General features: G+C 50.2%; 2 protein-coding genes across 29 annotated transcripts in view; both read right to left on the bottom strand.

The window, feature by feature from the left end:
* CDH1 (cadherin 1) overlaps positions 1 to 5,696 on the bottom strand; it is a 103,685-nt gene extending 97,989 nt beyond the window's left edge. The window contains exon 1 of the mRNA XM_067019804.1: positions 5,634 to 5,696. The gene's annotated coding sequence lies outside the window, so the exon portion shown is untranslated. The remainder of the gene's footprint in view (positions 1 to 5,633) is intronic.
* Positions 5,655 to 18,835, bottom strand: part of ZFP90 (ZFP90 zinc finger protein) — a 221,291-nt gene continuing 208,110 nt past the window's right edge. For 27 of the 28 annotated variants that reach the window (XM_067019784.1, XM_067019779.1, XM_067019782.1 and 24 more), the window contains 6 exons: positions 18,686 to 18,831; positions 17,667 to 17,891; positions 14,130 to 14,336; positions 11,608 to 11,738; positions 11,092 to 11,238; positions 8,568 to 9,444 (listed from right to left, as the gene is read on the bottom strand). In XM_067019784.1, the coding sequence (XP_066875885.1) occupies positions 9,235 to 9,444; positions 11,092 to 11,238; positions 11,608 to 11,738; positions 14,130 to 14,336; positions 17,667 to 17,891; positions 18,686 to 18,831 (1,066 nt within the window). In that variant the 3' untranslated portion in view covers positions 8,568 to 9,234. Of the gene's footprint in view, positions 5,818 to 8,567; positions 9,445 to 11,091; positions 11,239 to 11,607; positions 11,739 to 14,129; positions 14,337 to 17,666; positions 17,892 to 18,685; positions 18,832 to 18,835 lie in introns of those variants that run through there. The other variant, XM_067019777.1, reaches the window with a different exon arrangement.

Raw genomic sequence — 18,835 nt, 5'->3', positions numbered from 1 at the left:
CAGTAATTGTGGCTCACGGGCCCAGTTGCCCACCCCCCGGCATGTGGGATCTTCCCGGACCAGGGCTTGAACCCGTGTCCCCTGCATTGGCAGGCAGATTCTCAACCACTGCGCCACCAGGGAAGCCCCCATACATCTTTTAAGGACAACTCAAAGGGCTTCCTCCTTCAGGAATTCTTTCCAGATTTCCCCAGCTCCTAAAGTTCCCTCCCACTCTTCCCTGAAGGCAACTTTTAAGACTCAGATTAGCACTTAATTCTTCTTTTATTTTCTGGATTGTAAATTGTCCCCCACCCCCTCCCCACCAAAGAAAGTGATATTCTTTGAGAGAACATATAAGATAAAAAGTACAGCTTCAGTCTTTGAAGTACCACCTTCATTGTTAGTGGCATACGTGAGTTCCACCTTCACTAACCTTTACTTAATATTGTTTCTTTAAATGGACTCACTATTTAAAACGTAAAGAAATATATTTTAAGTGAAAACCTAACAGTATTGTAAATGAAAAACCAGCATCACTTGACGTAACTAAAGTAAAAATAAATACAATGATGACAGAACGGTGTCATTAATTTCTAGGCTCTCCTTCTCTGGTTAAGAGAGAGAACCGAAAAAAAAAAAAAAAAAAAAGAGAGAACCGTAAGGGTTAAAGTCATTAAAGATCTGCTAAGCACAAGAAAAGGGGGACTCTCCCATTGACGCAAGCAGGATTGAAAGAAAACTGAAAATGGAACAACTTTGTCTGCGTGATTCAGGATCACGTAAGACTTTAATACCTTGCTCACACATCACCTCACACCACTCCACCTCCCACCACAGGCCCGAAGCCCACACTCTAGGAAGCAATGACTTGATCAGAACATACAGAACCAGCTTTATCTCCTTCCTCTGCCCCTCTCCAGCCTCCGTTTGCTCCTCTGGAAAATGGAATGCGCATAAGCACTCCAGGACTGATGCAGGGTTAAATGAGATGTCACGAGTGGCGTTCCTGGATTCTCTCAGCTCTGCTGCTAACCATCTGGGCGTGACCATGGGTGACTTACCCTGCCTCCCTGGGCCTGCGTTTCCTCATTTCCAAAAGGTAAATTATAGGGGAATTCCCTGGTGGTCCGGTGGTTAAGACTCCACGCTTCCACTGTAGGGGGCACAGATTCGATCCCTGGTTGGGGAGCTCAGATCCCACAGGCCACGTGGCACAGCCCCTCCCCCCACAAAAAAAGAGGGAATTTATAAAACCTGCCTTGAGGGTTATAAAGCATGTTTATTAAACAAACATTATTGAATGCCTACTATGTTCCAGGCACTATTCCATGGGTTAGGGGATGTAGCAGTGAAGGAAAGAAACAAAAATCCCTGCCCTCGTGGAGCTTATATTTAAATGGTGGGCAGGGGACAAATAGATAAAATATATAGTATAGTATGGTGAGAAGTAATAAATGCTATGGAAAAATAAGGCATGGTGGGTGGGGGCAGGGTTGCAATTCTGAAGCGGGACAGAATCTCTGACAAGTGGACATTTGGGTGATGCCTGAAGGAGGTGAGGAGCCATGAGATAGCCGGGGGAACAGCATGCCAGCCAGAGGGCACAGTGAATGCAAAGGCCTCGAGGTGGGAAGCAGCCTGCACGATTCCCAGAAGAGCAGGAGGCTGACGTGGCCAGAACCACGGTGGGGCTGAGGTAAGAGCAGTGGGAAGCGAGGGCCCAAGGGCAATGGGGTCAGATCCTGCAGAGCCCTGTGGGGCATTTTAAAACTTTGGTTTTGATTTGGAGTGAAACTTTAGCGTATTGCCTTACATATGGTAAATGCATAATTTACAGAAGCTCTAAAGGTAGTAATTCCCATACTTACTTAGCACTGTCTCCCCAGAAGGCCTCAGTTGTCAGGTTCCAGGGTGACAAGAGACCTGCCCTTCCCTGCCCTACTGGCTGGCCCTGGTTTACTGGAAGGCAGTGGGGACAGGAATGGAGGGAACCCAGCCCAAGCATTCCTGACCCACCCATCCCCTCTCAGATTGCTCTCCAGGCCCTGTCACACCCCTGCCGCTTGCTGGGCAGTGGGCACAGGAATGCTGAGGCAGCTGAGGGCTGGGGCTCCACCCCTAACTTGGAGAAGCCCTAATAACAAGCAACAACAACAGTAATGATGGCAGCTACCACTTATTGCACCCTAACTGCCAGTCAGGCAAAGCACTGAGTACTTTTCACGTCACCTCCCAGCGGCTTCTTTTCACCCCTTTGAGAGAGGTGTGGTCTTGAGGGAAGGGAGGCTGTGGGTCACACCCACCTCTGTGACCTCTAGGGGCTGCACTCTTCACCAGGGCTCTGTGTCTGCAGACGTGGGGCTCCTTTCTGACAGGCTCCCCGCTCAGTCCGGGGACCCCCGAGAGAGAAGAATCTTGCAACTCCTGCCTGCCAGCTCTGCAGCTGCCCGCAGGCCTGGACAGGTCCAGGCCGTCCCCTCAGTGGCTGAGAAGGGAGCAGAGGAGGAATCGGATTTCTCCAGCTCTTGGAGGGAGGCGAGATTGCTGAATCAGGTCTTTTCCCAGGTCTTCTGGAACCAGGCCTTGTCGTGAACTCAGCCTCCAGGCCGGCTGTGGAGGTGGCAGCCCAGCACTGGGCACCTGGGCCTCACCCCGTACCTGTCCGACCTCCCCTCCCACCGCACTCTTGCTCGCCCCCTCTGCTCCAGCAGCCTCCCTGCTGAACTCTGCTGAAATCCCCGCAGCACTCCGGCCTTAGGGCCTTTGCACTTGTAATTTTTACTAGACATACCTGCATACTCGCTCCCCAGGACCCTCCAGTCTTTGCTCAAATGCTCCCTTCTCAGTGAGAAATGGGATAGTTCCTGCCATATCAATAAACAAAGGATGTCACAGTCATCAACGATTGCAGCCCTCCAACAGGAGCGGGTGAGCCCTGAGGAAACTCAGGAAGTGAAAACACAAGATACTGGCCCCAGATGGTTGAGGTGCATAGCAAAGGAATGATTTCAGTGAGCCCAGACTCTTGCATCTTCCCATACATAGAAAAGTGCTAAATTCCTTAACTTGAGATATCTGGTTTTCTTTAATTAACTATAATCTTTTGATGCTCCCAACTACTTGCCCTTTGTTGCAAAACTCGTAAATACCCTGGCTCCTCCCCTCGCCTCCTCTGAGCAGTTTCTCAGAGCTATCTGAAACGCTGTCTCCCGGGCTGCAGTCCTCATTTTGCCCCAAAGAAAACTTAACTTGTGGGTGGCGGCTGGGTTGGAGGGGGGGGCTTCCCTGGTGGCACAGTGGTTAAGAATTCGCCTGTCAATGCAGCAGACACGGGTTCGAGCCCTGGTCCGGGAAGATCCCACATGCCATGGAGCAACTAAGCACATGTGTCACAACTACTCAGCCTGCTCTCTAGAGCTCGCGTGCCACAACTACTGAAGCCTGCGTGCCTAGAGCCCCTGCTCCGCAACAAGAGAAGCCGTTGCAATGAGAAGCCCGTGCACCGCAACAAAGAGTAGCCCCTGCTCGCCACAACTAGAGAAAGCCCACACGCAGCAAGCAGGACCCAACGCAGCCAAAAATAAATAAATAAATAAATTTATTAAAAAAAAACACCTTAACTCACAACTCTCACGTTGCACATATTTTTAAAGTCAACATCAGCAAGGCCTTTCCTGACTACTAGAACTGAACCCTCACCCCAAGCCCTTACTTCCTATGCCCCATCCCAGCTTCATCTTCCTCTATAGCCTCACCTTTCACTGTATACTGAGTCATCTTGTTTATCGTCTGTCTCCCAATGAATGCCAGCAGGATCCCCCTTAGACTGGGCAGGAAGGGCCTCCGCCCTGTGCATTAGAAGGCTCTGCTCTGGCCCTCCTGCCCCTCCTATGGAGCTAAGGAGCTGTGACTGCTAGAACCTGTGCCCCCACCCTGCCCTCTAGACAATTCCCTGCATAAATTGTCCCAGGCCCTCCCCAGGTCTGTCCTGAGGGCAGCCAGCACAGCCCAGGTGTGTACGCCTAGGCCCCAGGGGTGGTCAGTGGAAAGCTATTTGTGTAGGTCGGTGGACAGAGCTTGGTCGGGTGGGCTGGGGAGTACATGCACACACACACATGTGCACAAGGACCCTCATGGTGTAGGATGGAGCCTGGGGTAGGTAGAGTAGTAGGCTGACCACTGCTCCTGGGCTGGGGGCTAACTCTGCCCGTGCAGCCGCATTCTGCCTAGTACTCTAGGCGTCTGGGAATCCAGATTAAAACCTGGTCTTCCAGATCGCCATGAAGACATGCTTGTCTAGGTAGGAAGATAGGATATCTTTTATTTAACAATTTTTGACCTAGACTCAGATGGTAGGTGGGCCCTACACACATTTTTTCCCCCGGAACCCCCCCATATATTCGGGCTGGGATTTTTAAGTTTTCTGCATTTCTCTATCCCCTGCAACCTAGAACAGTGCCTGGCATAGAACGCATACTCAATAAAACAGTTGTTAAATTAAGGAATAAAGAAGTCCTGGGGTGATGCCCCACATGCCCCAGATGCAGTTGGAAATGCTGCGGCTTTTGCGTGTCAGGACCTTAGAGTCTCAGGGTCAGGTGGGGCCGGCTCTGCCGTGGAGGGGGCTAGGCCATACCTGAAGAGCCTCCTCCACTGCCTGCCTGCCCCATGCTCCCAATGTAGCTGGAGTTTTTTTATTCCTACTGGTAAAAAGAGCGCATACTAGGGAATTAAGGAGACCTGCACCCCAAAACTGTCTCCGTCACTTCCTGGCTGTGCATGGTCGTTAATCTCTCTGACCCTCAATTTCCTTTTAAAAAGGAGAACGGTAAAACCTCTCCCCACAATGGTTGTTGGTGGGAGAATGGATGTAACTGACGCCACATGGGTGAAGGCACGGCCAGTCACCACCCAATCAACAGTGACCGCTGCCACTATCACCATCACCATCACCATCACAGTGTCCAAGGCAGTTCCTGCCACACAGCAGCCAGTGTGGCTTGTTCCACCCTCAGCTTCCCTTGCCCTCAGCGGCCAGGCTGGGAGGCGCTGGCCGGGCTGTGGTTCGAGTGGATGGTGCCCTCTGCTGGGCGCCGAGGGGAAGGGCCTTCGGGGAAGCCACAGCCACCCTAACCACTGACGTCCCTTTCTGCAGTCAGAACGCTAAGGGTAGGAAGGGCTGTTTCCGCCCAAGCTGTGAGTGTGGAGATAAAGGAGCAGGACCCGACGCTGTCAGTCTGTCAGCCACCACCACAGCAGAGATAAGAACAACACTTATGCTGCGCTCCTGTGCCAAGCACCCTTCTAAGCACTTCACAGATACTCATTTATTCCTCCACCTTCCAGGTGAAGAAAGTGAGGTACAAAAAGGTTAAGTGATTAGCCTAAGGCATCATGCCTGGAGGGGCTGGGATTTGAACCTCTGCCCAGAACCACGCCTCCTGGGTGGATTATTTTCGTGGGAGGTGGGAGGCAGTCTCTGCCTTCAGCCAGAAGGAGTGGAGCCCCCAGTGAGTCTGGAACTGGACACAAAGGGTGTGGGCTGCCCAAGGGGCTTCTCGGCGTGACTGCCCCCACCCTTTCAATGGCAGGACTGTTGCCGGCTGGGCTCTGGGCCCCCCCTTACTGGCCATCCCTCAGCATTTCCCTACCTGGGTCTTCTTGCTGCATCCCTGCGTGGGCCTGTGGTTAAGGAAAGTCCATGTCTAGCATAGGAAGCCAGGAATTTGAGGCCTCGGCTACTTGCCAACCTTCCGGGGGATGAAAGCCATCCCCTCAGGCCCCTTCAGGGGCTGGCAAAGCCCACCTGGTGAGATGGCTCCTATCTTCAGCCTTCTGGGGAGGAAAAAAAAGATTGTCAGGTCAGCCACCAGGGAAAAGGCATGGTGAGAAGGGAGGCCCGGGCTCTGCCCATCTCTGCCCCGCTGGAGAGATCGTGGGGAGTCCCTGCTTTTGGAACCTCTTATCTTTTCCAATCTGAAAAATGACAGGGGTAGATTGGGGGCAATTTTCAAAATGCTCTGCATTTGGGTTCTTAAGGAGAAACACTGGGAGGATGAGGCCAAAGGCAGGTCTCTGGGCACCCTGACCCCTTCTTCCCACAGCTTTACTTCAATTATTTTCTTTGTTGGACTTGGGTTCTGCAACTTTGGCTTTAAGTCTGGGGTAAAATCATTTAATAGAATGAGCCTGAGGGGTCCTTTCAGCACCAACCCATCTGAACCCTCCACTTAGAATTAGGCGGCCTCGATCACAACCAGGACCACAGGCCCCCTCACCCCTCCCCAGTTGTTGGAGGGCTGGCTATTTTTCTTTTTCGGCTATACTGCGTGGCATGCAGGATCTTAGTTCCCGACCGGGGAGCGAACCTGCACCCCCTGTAGTGGAAGCGTGGAGTCTTAGCCACTGGACTGCCAGGGAAGTCCAAGAAGGCTGGCTTTGAGGCATCTGAAGAGATGGATGCTCCAGGGAATTTACTTTATCATTGTTAAGGGCAAAAAACTAGAAGCACTAATGTCCATGGATGGTAGTAAGATTAAATACATGCCAGCACATCCAAACTAGATGGGATGGAGACAATAAGGCAATCCTTTTACGTCCTGTTGTGAAAAGATATAATGCAAAATGTGTATGTAACGCATAGGGGGGGAAAAGATTGGAAGGATGCACGTTCAACTGTTAGACCTCAAAATGCGAAAGATTCACATTCAGGGTAGGCAAAGCAGACATGCAGGTGGTCCCCACTGGTATGGCGGGCCACACTGGTTATTTACAGTTAGCACTCACTCTGAGTGGTTAGCACTGGAGACCTACCAGCTGCAAATAGTTTGACTTATTATTATAGGCCCTAAAGACCAGAATCCATTTTGTAGATGACACGCAGGTCCCGAGTGAGTGACATAACATGCATCCGCAGGTCCCTAGTGAGAGAGTGACATAACATCCATCCCTGTCACACAGCCCAGGCTCGTTCCTTCCAAATCACTCAGAGGCTGGTGGCAGGTTCCATCATCAAGGGAATCCAGATCCACCTGCAGAGACGAGGCTTGGCTAGCAAAGGCTGCTTTTGCTCCTCCACTCCCTCCAAAAATCTCAGGGGAGGAAGGCCAGCCTGGACAGTGGCTCCTTGGTTTTATTATTAGTCTCAGCTGAAGATAGGGTTTCAGGCTTTATTCAGGCTTCTCAGAGAGGCATTTAAGATAAGGGGCAGCAGGTGCTTGCTGGTTGAGACACCTAATCCTCCCCGCACAACCTTAGCAGCAGTAGCAGCAGGGCCCTGGTAGAGGGGAAGCTGAGGCTGCGGGAGCCAGAGGCTGCAGCTTGAGGGAGAGGCAGGAGGTGCTGTGACCGTGGGCTCAGGTGCTACGGACCAAGGACGGGTGAGGAGTTTTTCTTAGCAGACTCAGTTCCCTTTAAACTTCCCCATCCAGGGTCTGAGGCTTCAGGACACCCACGGCCTCAGGCTTCAGAGCCTTGGTCTTAAACTCACAGGTGCATCAGAATCACCTGGAAGGCTTGTTAGACAAGATTGCAGGGTCCTGCTTGCAGAGTTTCTGATTCGGCAGGCGATGCTGACGGTGCTGGTCTAGGAACCGCGCTTGGAGTACCGCTGCTTTAAAGAATCAGTCACTCCTGCAGGAAGGACACATTGATTTCAACTTCAGCGACATTTTCAGCTTCACTTCGGATTCTTTTCTTCTGGTTCATTGCAAAGACAAATTTAAAACTTCGCTTTAACAAAGACACACATGGAATCCCTGCTGCCTCATCATCCTTATTCCTGTATCTGTGCCCTGGTGTTGTCGGGAATGTTCCAATTTCATTGACATCCTGGATGAGTTCTCTAATTTTCTGTCTGGTTTGATTTTGATGATGATCAGGCGTCATTTAAAAAAAACACAATGAGGCCATTCTTTAAAGGAGGAAGATCCCCTCAGAGGGTGATTGTGAGGATTTGTTTAAAGGAAGTAATTGAAGTTAAGGGCTGTTTGGGTCTAAAAAGTACTGAATAAATGGTAGCTGTTACCAATGAACACAGATAGCACTTACCATGTGCCAGATGTTAATTCACTTAATCTCCATTAAAAACTCCCCATTTTATACATGAAAAATCTGAGGCAGGTAGAGGTTAAGGGACTTGCTGGGAAGGAGCGGAGCCGGATCCTCCCCAATTCCTGCCTTTCGACACAGAGCCCACAGCACAGGAGAGGAAATCTTCACGTACCGCACCACATACGTGTGCGGCCACTGGTCCAGAAAAGACATCGCCTGTAGTCCTGGTGCCGCTAAGCCCAGGGGTAAGCAAGTTAACGGTTCTCACACAGAGATAGCAGTTCTGAGTCTGTAGGGAGGAGAGCAGAAGGTTTGCCCCTGCCTGGGCCTGTAAACAGACCCCGAGCTTCCTCTACCATCAGGAGGAAGCTGGGGGGAAGCCCGCAGGGCTAAAAGCATTTTCTCCCCCTTGCACAACTCTGAAAGTTCTAAAAAACCACTGAATTGTACACTTTAAATGGGTAAATGATATGGTGTGTGAACTATACGTCAATAAACTGCTATTAAAAAAAAAAGTTCACTCCCCTGGCACCTCTGGGAAAAGTTCCTTTAATAAAGAAAGTTCTAGTACATTTACAGCATTGCCATCAGCCTTCCTCTACAGCACTCGACAGGGAAAGTAAAAAATAAACGACCACCTAAACACGCTCGGTATAAAAACGCAGTAATCCATTCAAACAGGAGGCCTCGGGGCCCAGAGATCGGAGAGAAATGCAATGCGTGAGGGCACGTGAGCCAGGCAGCTCTGGCCTGGGCTTCCGGAGGACCCCAGGGGCGGCTGAGGACCTGGTTCTAACTTTTTGAAAATAGCATTAAAAAAAAAAATCCAGATTGCAATAATAGGCTTCTTTCTAAGGAGAAGGGTCCATTCCAGAGAGAGAACGTCAACATGGGGGAGTCAGAGTCGGTCCAGGCCCAGTACACAGGGCTGAGCCTGTTATGGCAAGGGAGAGACTCCTGGAAATTCGGCAACCCTGGCCGAGGCTAAGAGGTTTTCACTGTTGAAATCAAACTGCCCGGGTCCCTCCATGCTGAAAGGCTTAGAAACCTGCCCCTTTAATGTCAGGCCTCTTCCCTCCAAGTTGCTAAGGCTACTTCTCAACAGGCTTTGAAGCCCCTGGCCGAGGTGGGGACGGAGACCCCTTGGAGATGCAGCTGCGGGCCTGGTGTTTAGGCCCCCGGCGCTGCCGGCAGGGAGGCCTAGTCGTCCTGGCCCCCGCCATACATGTCTGCCAGCTTCTTGAAGCGGCTGCCCCATTCGTTCAGATAGTCGTAGTCTTGGTCCTGGTTGGAAGCTGAGGAGGTGAGCGAGCTCAGGGAGGCGGCATCGGAGCCGCTGCCCTCATAGTCGAACACCAACAGGGAGTCATAGGGTGGGGCCGTGGGGTCCGTGTTGGCCACCTTCAGGTTCTGGGGGACAGAGAGCAGGGGGTTAGGAGCTGCGGGATCAGACACCTGGCAGCTGTGAGAGCCCCGGCGAGTTAACTGAGCCTGCATTTCTTCATCTGCGAAGCCAGCTCTCCCCTCCTTTAAGGTCTTGAAGGTTGAAAATGAAATAATGCACATAAATCCTCAGCACAGGGCCCAGCCTAGAGCGAGCGCTCAGTGTGACAGGCCAGCAGTTCTGGGTGGGGGCTCTGAAATCAGACTGCACACACGATGTGTAAACTTAACCTCTCCATGCCATGTTTTCCCCCTCATCTCTAAAATGGGAAGACTTCTTATAGTTTTAGAGTAATAAATGAACATACGTAAATATAAAAGCACTTATTAGCATAGTACACGGCATACAGTGGAACACTATTTCCTCACTTGTGAAATGAGGAAGACAACAGGATTCCTCCTCTGCAGAGTTGATGCAGGCAGGCATTAATTGAGACAGTATCTGCAAACTGTCCAACACAGATATTCCGGAAATGGTCTTCATCTAACTGGAGGGAAAATCTCCTGGTTATTTGGCTCCAGGGCAAAGTTGCCCTGAGCAACTTTCCCCAGCCACTTTTGTTTTTGCACAGGATTCTCAAATATGCTCAGGCTAAAGAACAGAGCCTGACCGCCAGGCTATTTCTAGAAAGCAAGAAAGGTAAGAAGGGTTCAAGCCAAAGTGAGGTATCCTGACCACCCATTGAGCCCTGTGCCCACTGCTGCTTCCTTGAACTCCCCAAATCCATCCATCCTCCCCTCCTTCCTTCTTTCCTCCCTCTCCTCCCATCTCTCCCTCCACCTTCCCCCCCTCATATTAAAAACCTCCTTTTACTGACTGCTATCAAGGTACCAGCTTGTGCTAGGCTCAGATCACTCATCTTCTATGTACCTAGGCTGTGTTTCTCACAACCCTGGCTAAATATCTGATTTCTTTGGGGAACTAAAAAAATATCAGAGCCTAAAAAAAAAAATGAATGTCTGGGTCCCAGGCATTGATATTTTTCAAAATTCCTCAGATAAGTCAAATATGTGACCAGAATTGAGAATATCAGAGACACTTAGCTATTAGCAACGATAGCTATCATTACCTAATACATGTTAGGTACCAGGCCAGAGGTTCCCAAACTTAAATTATCTGGGAATCTTTAAAAGAATTCTGAAACTCCAGCCACATCCCGATCAACTGAATCACAATCTCAGGGGGGTGAGTCAGAGGCATCCGTTTCTGATGTTCCCTAGGAGATTCCCTGTGCTAGCACTGTTCCAAGTGATTATGCATCCAGTCCCTAAAGCACCCTACGACAGAGGACACCAACTTTACTCCAGATTGGAATCACCTGAGATCTTTAAAAATTCAAATCCAGGGAGTTTAGCTCCAGAGTTTTCTCCTGACAACCACCGTATTTGCTGAATAAAGAAATAATTCCTAACCTAATCTTAACCACTCTGAAACTTAGGGTTTTATGGAGGAGGAATAGAAGCCCAGAAGTTACTCAAATATGCCAGAGGTCACACAGCAGGTTGGAGGTTGAGTCAGGATTTGAACCCAGAGCCAAGACTCCAAGCCCGTCTGTGCTCATGCTGCTGATGCTTGAATAAAGGGCTGCCCTAGGATGGCCCCCCATGCCTCACCTCGATGATGAAGCTGCCGATTTCATCTGGGTTGGCTGGCCGTGGATGGTATGCGGGTGTGGGGATGAAGGCTGGCACCACATCGTTGCGGAGAACCAGCTCAGGCCGGGCCTCCAGGCCCCGGTGGAGCTGGGTGATGTCATAGTCCTTCATGAAAAGGGAAGGTCATGGGATGGAGAAGGACCCTTCCACTCCTCCCGTTTACATTTCACCCTAGTTCCGTACCATTTGGATGTTCTGGTTCATGGGTAGGTCTTAGGAGACAGATAACGTCAGAGATCTCTGAAAGCCCTAGTTTCCAAACCACCTCCTCCCCAGTTAAGCACAGGTTCAAGGTCGAGGTGGCTGGGGCCAAAGAGACTAGAGCCATGGACCAGACACCCTGTCAGAAGATGGATGCTTCAGACCAGGGTCTGATTGACGCAGCTGACATGGTTAATTGGCTGACCCAACCATCCCCGCCAGTGGCTGTGGGGGCCACCCACCTCCTGACCCCCAGACCCCCCAGTGCCCCACCTGGTCCTCCTCGCCACCCCCCTCTTCGCCGTAGTAGAAGACATTGTCACGGGTGTCGTCTTCTGGGAGCAGAAGGGGCTCCTTGATCTTCCGTTTCTTTCTCACCAAAAACAGGAGTACCAGCAGGAGGACTGCAAGAGATGGGGAGTGTGACCCCCCAACAACCACGCGGCTGGCCGGGACCCACAAGCCCCCAGAGCCCCATCTAATTCTAGACCCCTCCACTCAGCAGCCAGAGCTTAACACACTGCAGTGGCCCCCTTGCACCAAGGAAAATCCCTGACTCCTCATCAAGGCTACAGGAGTGGCCCATGTCTGTCTCCAACCCTCCCTGACACCCAAGTCTAGTCACATTGGCCTCCTCGGGGTTCCTCAAATATACCCAGCAGTCTCCCACTTCAGAACCTTCAACCAGGCTCGTGCCTCACCTGGAACACTCTCTATACATATGCATGGCTCTCACCCTCGAGCTCTCAGCTTACAATCACCTCCTCCTACTGGCATCTGACTTCATTCCCCCACCTGTAATTCTGTATCATTTTACTGTCAGTCTTCCCATATTGGTGGCACTGGTCCTTACGGAAATCCTCCTTTGTGGGGATGGGAATCTCCCAGCAGATGTTACTTTTCAACATGACTCTTTTTCAGTCACTAGGTGTCCTCTAATAACCATAGACTTTAAGTTAAAAGCAAGACAGTGCAACTTTGATATAATGCAGTAATGTGAACGTAGGTGCAAATGCTATTTTGGAATTTTAAGAGAGGGACTAGGTTTTAGTAATATGGTTTGAAAGGCTGACAGTCTGTTTGGACACAGTGGGGATTGGCCAGCTAGTGCCTAGTTGCTCGCCTCACACCCAGTTAATCCCATATGAGGAGGGTACCCCCTGGCCCTCTCTGTGGCTGTTTAATATAAGAGGATACAGCCACTGTTTAGCTTTACCCCTTTTTTTGCCGGCCGATGGATCCACCGTCTCCCTCTGGCCAGACAAAACTGACCTAGCCTTCTTTGGGAGTCCATGGGTTCTCAGGATGCACACCCTCTGTGGGCTAGACTGTGACCCCTCCCTCACCTTTTCCTCCCCCCTGGGTCTGAGGAAAGGCAGGAGGCAACCCGGACTTCTCACCTGCACCCAAAGCTTATATATCCAGCTGCCTACTGATACCTCCATTTGGACTCTTCCCACGGTCCTTCCCAAACCGGTTAATGGAAGCTCCATGTTTCTACTTGTTCAGGCCTTGGAATCATAGATGGCTCTTTTCCTCATACCACATATGAATCTGAATTGATTCTACCTTGAAACATGACCACCTCTCACTCTGCCACCCTGGGTCTGCGTCACAACTACCATCGCACCCCTAGATTATGGCAATAGCTCCATATGGCAATCTGTCCCCACCCTTGGGGCCCTCTACAGTCTGTTCAGTAGGAATCCTATAAAATTCAAGTCAAATCACATTGCTCCTCTGCTCCAAACCCGATGACTTCCCATTTCAACCAGAGTGCTTACAATAACCTACAAGGTCCAACACACTGCTCCACCACACCCATCACTTCTCTGACCTCATCTCATCTCATCTCTTACTCTCCTCCCTCTTGCTTGTTTCCATCCCAGTCATTGCTGTTTCCACACACAAAGCACAGAGCTGCCTCAGGGCCTTTGCACTTGATGTTCCCTAGATATCTGCATAATTTGCTTGCTCACCTCTTTCAGGTCTTTACTCAGATATCCCCTTCTCTGTAAGGCTACTTCTTGCCTACCGTACTTAAAATGGCAGACCTCCTCCCCCCACTTTCTTTTAATCCACAGCAACACCTATTTCTCTGCCAGATTATTTGTTGTCTGCTCTCTGCACTGGAAAGTAAGCTCCATGAAGGCAGGGACTGGTCTGTTTTGTTAAGTGTTGCACCCTCAGCGCCTAACACAGTGCTTGCTACACAGCAGGATGACTAATGAAAGCTTGCTCTTGTATTCATATGTGATTGAATGCCTGTTTTCTGGGTAAGGACAATTCAGAGAGTGAAAAAAGAAAATGTGATAGGTTCTACCTTTAGAGCAAAGAAATTAGTTTTTAACTAAACATTTCTGCTCACTAGACCAATGGTTCTCAAGCTCTAACATGCATTAGAATCCCCTGAAGGGCTTGTTAAAACACAGAGTACTGGGTCTTACCCCTAAGCTTCTGAATCAGTAGGTCAGGAGTGGGCCAGAGAATTAGCCTTTCTAACAAATTTCTGGTGATGCTAGCTAGCGCTGTTGGTTGGAGACCACGACTTCAGAACCACCACTCTAGCCACTAGATGATCTGACAGCAGGGTCGAGTCTGCTGCCCAATGTATCCCCAAAGCCTGGCACCTTCCAGAACCTCCATAAACATCTATGGATTGAATGACACTCCCAGAATTAAGAGTATAAGGAACAGATGCGCAATGTTGGTGGCCCCTTAGTCCGTGAAGTTCAGGGTAGAATCAGGTCTTCTAACTATCCTGTCCTCAGAAGGGGAAGGGTGCCGGCACTCACGCAGCAGAGCCAGGACAGCACCCAGGATGGGGAGGAGGAAACTCCCCTTCCAGCGCTCGGGGCAGGTCTCCACGTGGCCGTGGCAGTCGCACACGGTGGCCCTGATCACCGTCAGCTGTTCCTTGTTGCCGTGGTCGGAGAGAGAAAGGTGCACGTCGTATGTGTCTTGCTTCAGGAACTTCTTCAGGGACAAGGCCACTGTGTCTCCTGGAGTGGACAGATAATTATTCATCTCAGGAGACCACAAATGGTGGGAACCGAGCACACCATGATGGAGGTTTGAGGAGGCAGCCTCTGCATCTGGGCAACAGGAAGCAATATCCCCAAAGCACACTATACCAAGTGTTAAAAACTGATATTCGGCCAAAGCCCAATTTACCACTGTGGAAAGGATTATTTGGATAGAAGAATAAATTCATCACTTTATTTAAAAGAAATGAATAATCACAGCATTTTTTTAAATACAATGTTTTAAAAAAGTCATGGCATGCAGGGCCAATAATTTCTCAGTACCATTAGCTGCTAGATTATTCCTTGCTGCAAAACAAACAAACAAACATTGTTCTTCCTAAAAGATAGCTAACCCAATCTTTTAATATTTACATTAGCTGGCTACCTGTTTTCCTATTTGAAAGTTCGCTGCCATTTATTATTGCAGCATTTTCTCTTGCAATAGTAAATATAATGTTTATACCTCAACTGTATAATGGAATTTCAGTGTCTGAAACACGGATATTCTGAGTGAGCATCAATTATTTATTTTTTTTTTTTTTGTGGTATGCGGGCCTCTCACTGTTGTGGCCTCTCCCGTTGCGGAGCACAGGCTCCGGACGCGCAGGCCTAGCGGCCATGGCTCACGGGCTTAGGTGCTCCGCGGCATGTGGGATCTTCCCGGACCAGGGCACGAACCCGTGTCTCCTGCATCGGCAGGCGGATTCTCAACCACTGCGCCACCAGGGAAGCCCTCAATTATTACTAAATCCAAATGCATATGACTTGGTGATGTAACTGACGTTGTTAAGCAGATCAGAGAGGGTGCTAACCTGTGTTATCCCAGCATTAGTGACTGCACACAAGTTCAGAGATGCTGGCAATGAGGCTGCAACGGGCACTGTGCTAACCAGCCTTCAAAGGCCTGGGGCGGGCAGCAGGCAGCCACAGAGCAGAAGCCACGCCTCAGTGCGGCCTGCACAACGGGCACCACTCTGGGGAGGGTGTGCAGCACTCCTGGAGTGGGGAGGGGGGCTGTGTTTGTGGGTGAGAAATATAGGGTCAGAGGCCACTCTGAAGAAAGGCCTTCAGTTTAGACCCAAGTTTCTCAAAGAGGGCACTATTAGCTTGGGTGGAACTCTTCTTCATCATGAGGAACCTTCCCAAGCATTCAATTCCTCACCACTAAACGTCAGTAGTGTCCCCCCATCACTGGGACATTCAAAAACAACCCCACGTTTCTAGCCCACCCACCCTCAGGCTTGCTGGCCTATTTCAGCAGTGACCTCAAGCCATTTTCAGTTCAAAGGCTCTGCACGCTCGCTGGGCCCCTCTTAGTTAAAAGGCCAGAAGGGAGAATTCACCCTGTTGCCATTCAGCAGCGGCGGGCAGAGAGAGTTCTGTAGGCTGAATGTTTGGTCTACCAAGTGGAGAGGCCGACATGGGGTATTTCACCCAAACATCCCTCCTTCTATCCTGTTCCCACGCTGGAGGGCTGAGTTCTCAGCTGATGATGGTGCTGGGTGGCAGTATCAGTGACTAAACTGACACTATGTGCCAAGCCCAACTCTGATATCCACCCCAACTTTAAGAGGCAGGTTCTGTTACCCTCATTTTTACAAATGCAGACATTGAAGCTTAGGGAGGTCAAGTAAGCAGCCCAAGGTCACACAGGTGTAGAGTTTGGATTAACTCCTCTGACCAAAAAAACACGGTCAGATAGAACAACTAAGTCAAAACCAAGAACTGGGTATCAATGTTGGTATCAGGTGTCGGTACCACTGAGCTTTGGGCATAATGCTCACACTTGACAGAGCCAGATCTGTGATTGTTTGGGAAACAGCGGTGGTAAAGATGGCCACTGGCATCTACCGAGCACTGATATACCAGACAAGATGCCTTTCAGGCACTCATTTAATCTTCACAGTGATTGTATGGAGGTAGGTACTATTATGGCAGCATTCTACAAGTAGGGAAACTGCAGAAAAGTGAGGTTCAGTAACTTGCCCACAATCACAAACCTGGTAAATGGAAGGGCTGGATCTTGAACCAAGGCCTTCTGGCTCCAGAGTCTACGCTTTGTAAACGATACAGTCAGGGAGGGGAAAAATTGGCTTCTAGGCCACAAGGGGGTGACAGGAGACCAACTTGGGTTCCCTCAAGGAAAGGTGCTGGATATACATCCCCAAATCACAGGAATCATAAAAATGAGACAATGTGTGTGTCTGAAGCAGGTGTCCCCAGTCCTTTCTGGGCGGGGCTCAGCAGCAGTAATAGGTACCAGGCATTTCGTTACTTCAGGCCAGAACCTGAATGTTCTGGCTCTCCCCATTCCCTTCCTGCGGGACTCTAGGCCCAAGAGGAAGAGGAAGATGCTTTAAACCAGAGTGAGCAGGGTTTCTCCAGGGGCCTTACTGGCACTTGGGCCTGGATGCATCTTTCTCACATACCTGGGTCCTTGCCCACTTGATGCCAGCAAGTCCCTTCTCCAGTCCTGTGACAACTGAAAAACCACTGAAGGCTGAGGAGCTCCAGGGGGATGGGAAAGAGGAAGGACAGGGAGGTGGCTGGGAGCAGGGATGTGGGGGGTGAGGGACCCCAGCTTCAATTTCTGCTCCACTGCTTAACCACACTGTGCCCTTGGGCCCACTATTTAACCTCTCTGAGCCTCATTCTCATCTGTAAATAGGGATAAAAATACTGACCACAGAGGATGGTAGAAATATTAAATATAGAAAAGTACAAAAAGCATCTTGCATATTGCCAGGGTTTGATAAATGGTAAGCTGCAAAGCATCCTGGTATGGCAGACTGCCTGCATTCCAATCCTGGGGCTGTCATTTTCTAACCATAATGCCCTTGGCAAGGTATTTAAGCTTCTGTAAGCCTTGGTTTCCCCATCTGTAAAATGGGTGCACATGCACGTATGTGTGAGATAACAGTACCATCTTTACAGGGTTGTTGTGAGGATTAAGTAGTCGAATCTATGCAAAGCGTCTGAAGCGTACATAGCACACAGCAAGCATGCTCAGCCATGTTAGCTGTTATCACCGTGCTGGAGTTCTGACTCCCTCATTATGTGAGAGTGAGAAAGGCACATCCCATCTCTCTGGGCCTGTTTTTCCAATTGTACAGGCAGGTGGTTGAGCTAGAATGGTCTTTAAGGGCTCCTGTAGAATTCCAAAGGCTTACACTAAGTTAATAAGCAGCATTTAACTGACATTCTTGAGGAGGCTGGTAATTCGGTGACCCACAAGACACTGGGGCAGGAAGGTGTGCCGGGTCTTGGTAGGGGGCAGACACCCTTCTGCCACCACCACTCAGTTACCTTTCTCATTGACCTCTGCTGTCCAGTAGATGTCCGAGTCGTGTGTGAGCCGGGCCCGGAAAGGGGAGGTGTGGGGGGACAGGTCCTTGTCTGTGATGTTCAGCACCTGAGGCAAAGGGCTTTGGTTGCAGATGGTGATCTGACAGGGCTCAGGGACTGGGCCATGGTCGTTGACATCCATCAGTGTTAGCAGGAGGGTCCCCGTGCCAGTGGCGGGAGGGCTCCCTGTTCATAATCACACACATGATCTCTTTTCAGCATGTGCCCTTGATTGGGTTGATGAATCAATGTTAAGCTCCCCCAGGACCTACCCAATCAGCCTCAGGAGGGTCCTATTTACTGTCTAACTGTAACCTTTCAAGAGCCTCTGTACATCAGCTTCATTATAGATCAAACCAGTGATGACAAATGCATGGCAAACATACCATCATTCTCATTTTGTGTCCATGGCAGACATTACTAACTGATCACAGCACAGTTGCAGCCACTTCATCCAGACAGCCACTACCAATCTATTACAAAGAGAAACCTATTGGCCACCTCAGGGCTGATGCAGTGTTTGCTGATCAGCTTCAGGGAAGTTTTAGCTTCCCAGCCCTGCAGTAACCTCTCGCCTGCCTCCAAGCCTTGGTTTAGTATGTGTCAAATAGAGATGGTAATTACATCATCACCCCCAATCCAGTCATGGTGTGACATCACTAATCAATCATGACACTTTCCAGGCAGCCCCTTTCAATCATTCACAAGGGGAAACCAACAGGCCAATTCAGGACTCAGTGAACCACAAACTTAGGCTGAAAGGAGTCTTCAGGATACCTCCTAACTCCTGGGTCTTAGGGAAACTGAAACCAGCCAACCCTAGGACCACCATTTAAATGCCCCCTCTGAGAGACCCCTTTGACCTCCCAGCTAGGATTGCTGACACCGATTCCCCACACCACACTCTGTCTGTGGAGGGGACATGCGGTGCCCTTGGCTCCAAAGGTGCTCACGTGGACAGGCTGGGAGGAAGCTCTCACCATCGTCCGTGGCCAAGACCATGACTTCGTAGATGTTGGTCCTCACAAACTGCTCATCCTCACGGTCCAAGACCCCTGCAGCAGTGACCTGACCACTGTCCGGGTCCATTGCTAGCCACCTTGCCGGGTCTCTCAGGATGTAGTAGCTGG

The sequence above is a fragment of the Kogia breviceps genome, chromosome 18 (assembly GCF_026419965.1).
Source record: "Kogia breviceps isolate mKogBre1 chromosome 18, mKogBre1 haplotype 1, whole genome shotgun sequence".
NCBI lineage: Eukaryota > Metazoa > Chordata > Mammalia > Artiodactyla > Physeteridae > Kogia > Kogia breviceps.
Note: the sequence above shows the minus strand (reverse complement) of the source record. Positions and strands in the feature narration are given on the sequence as shown.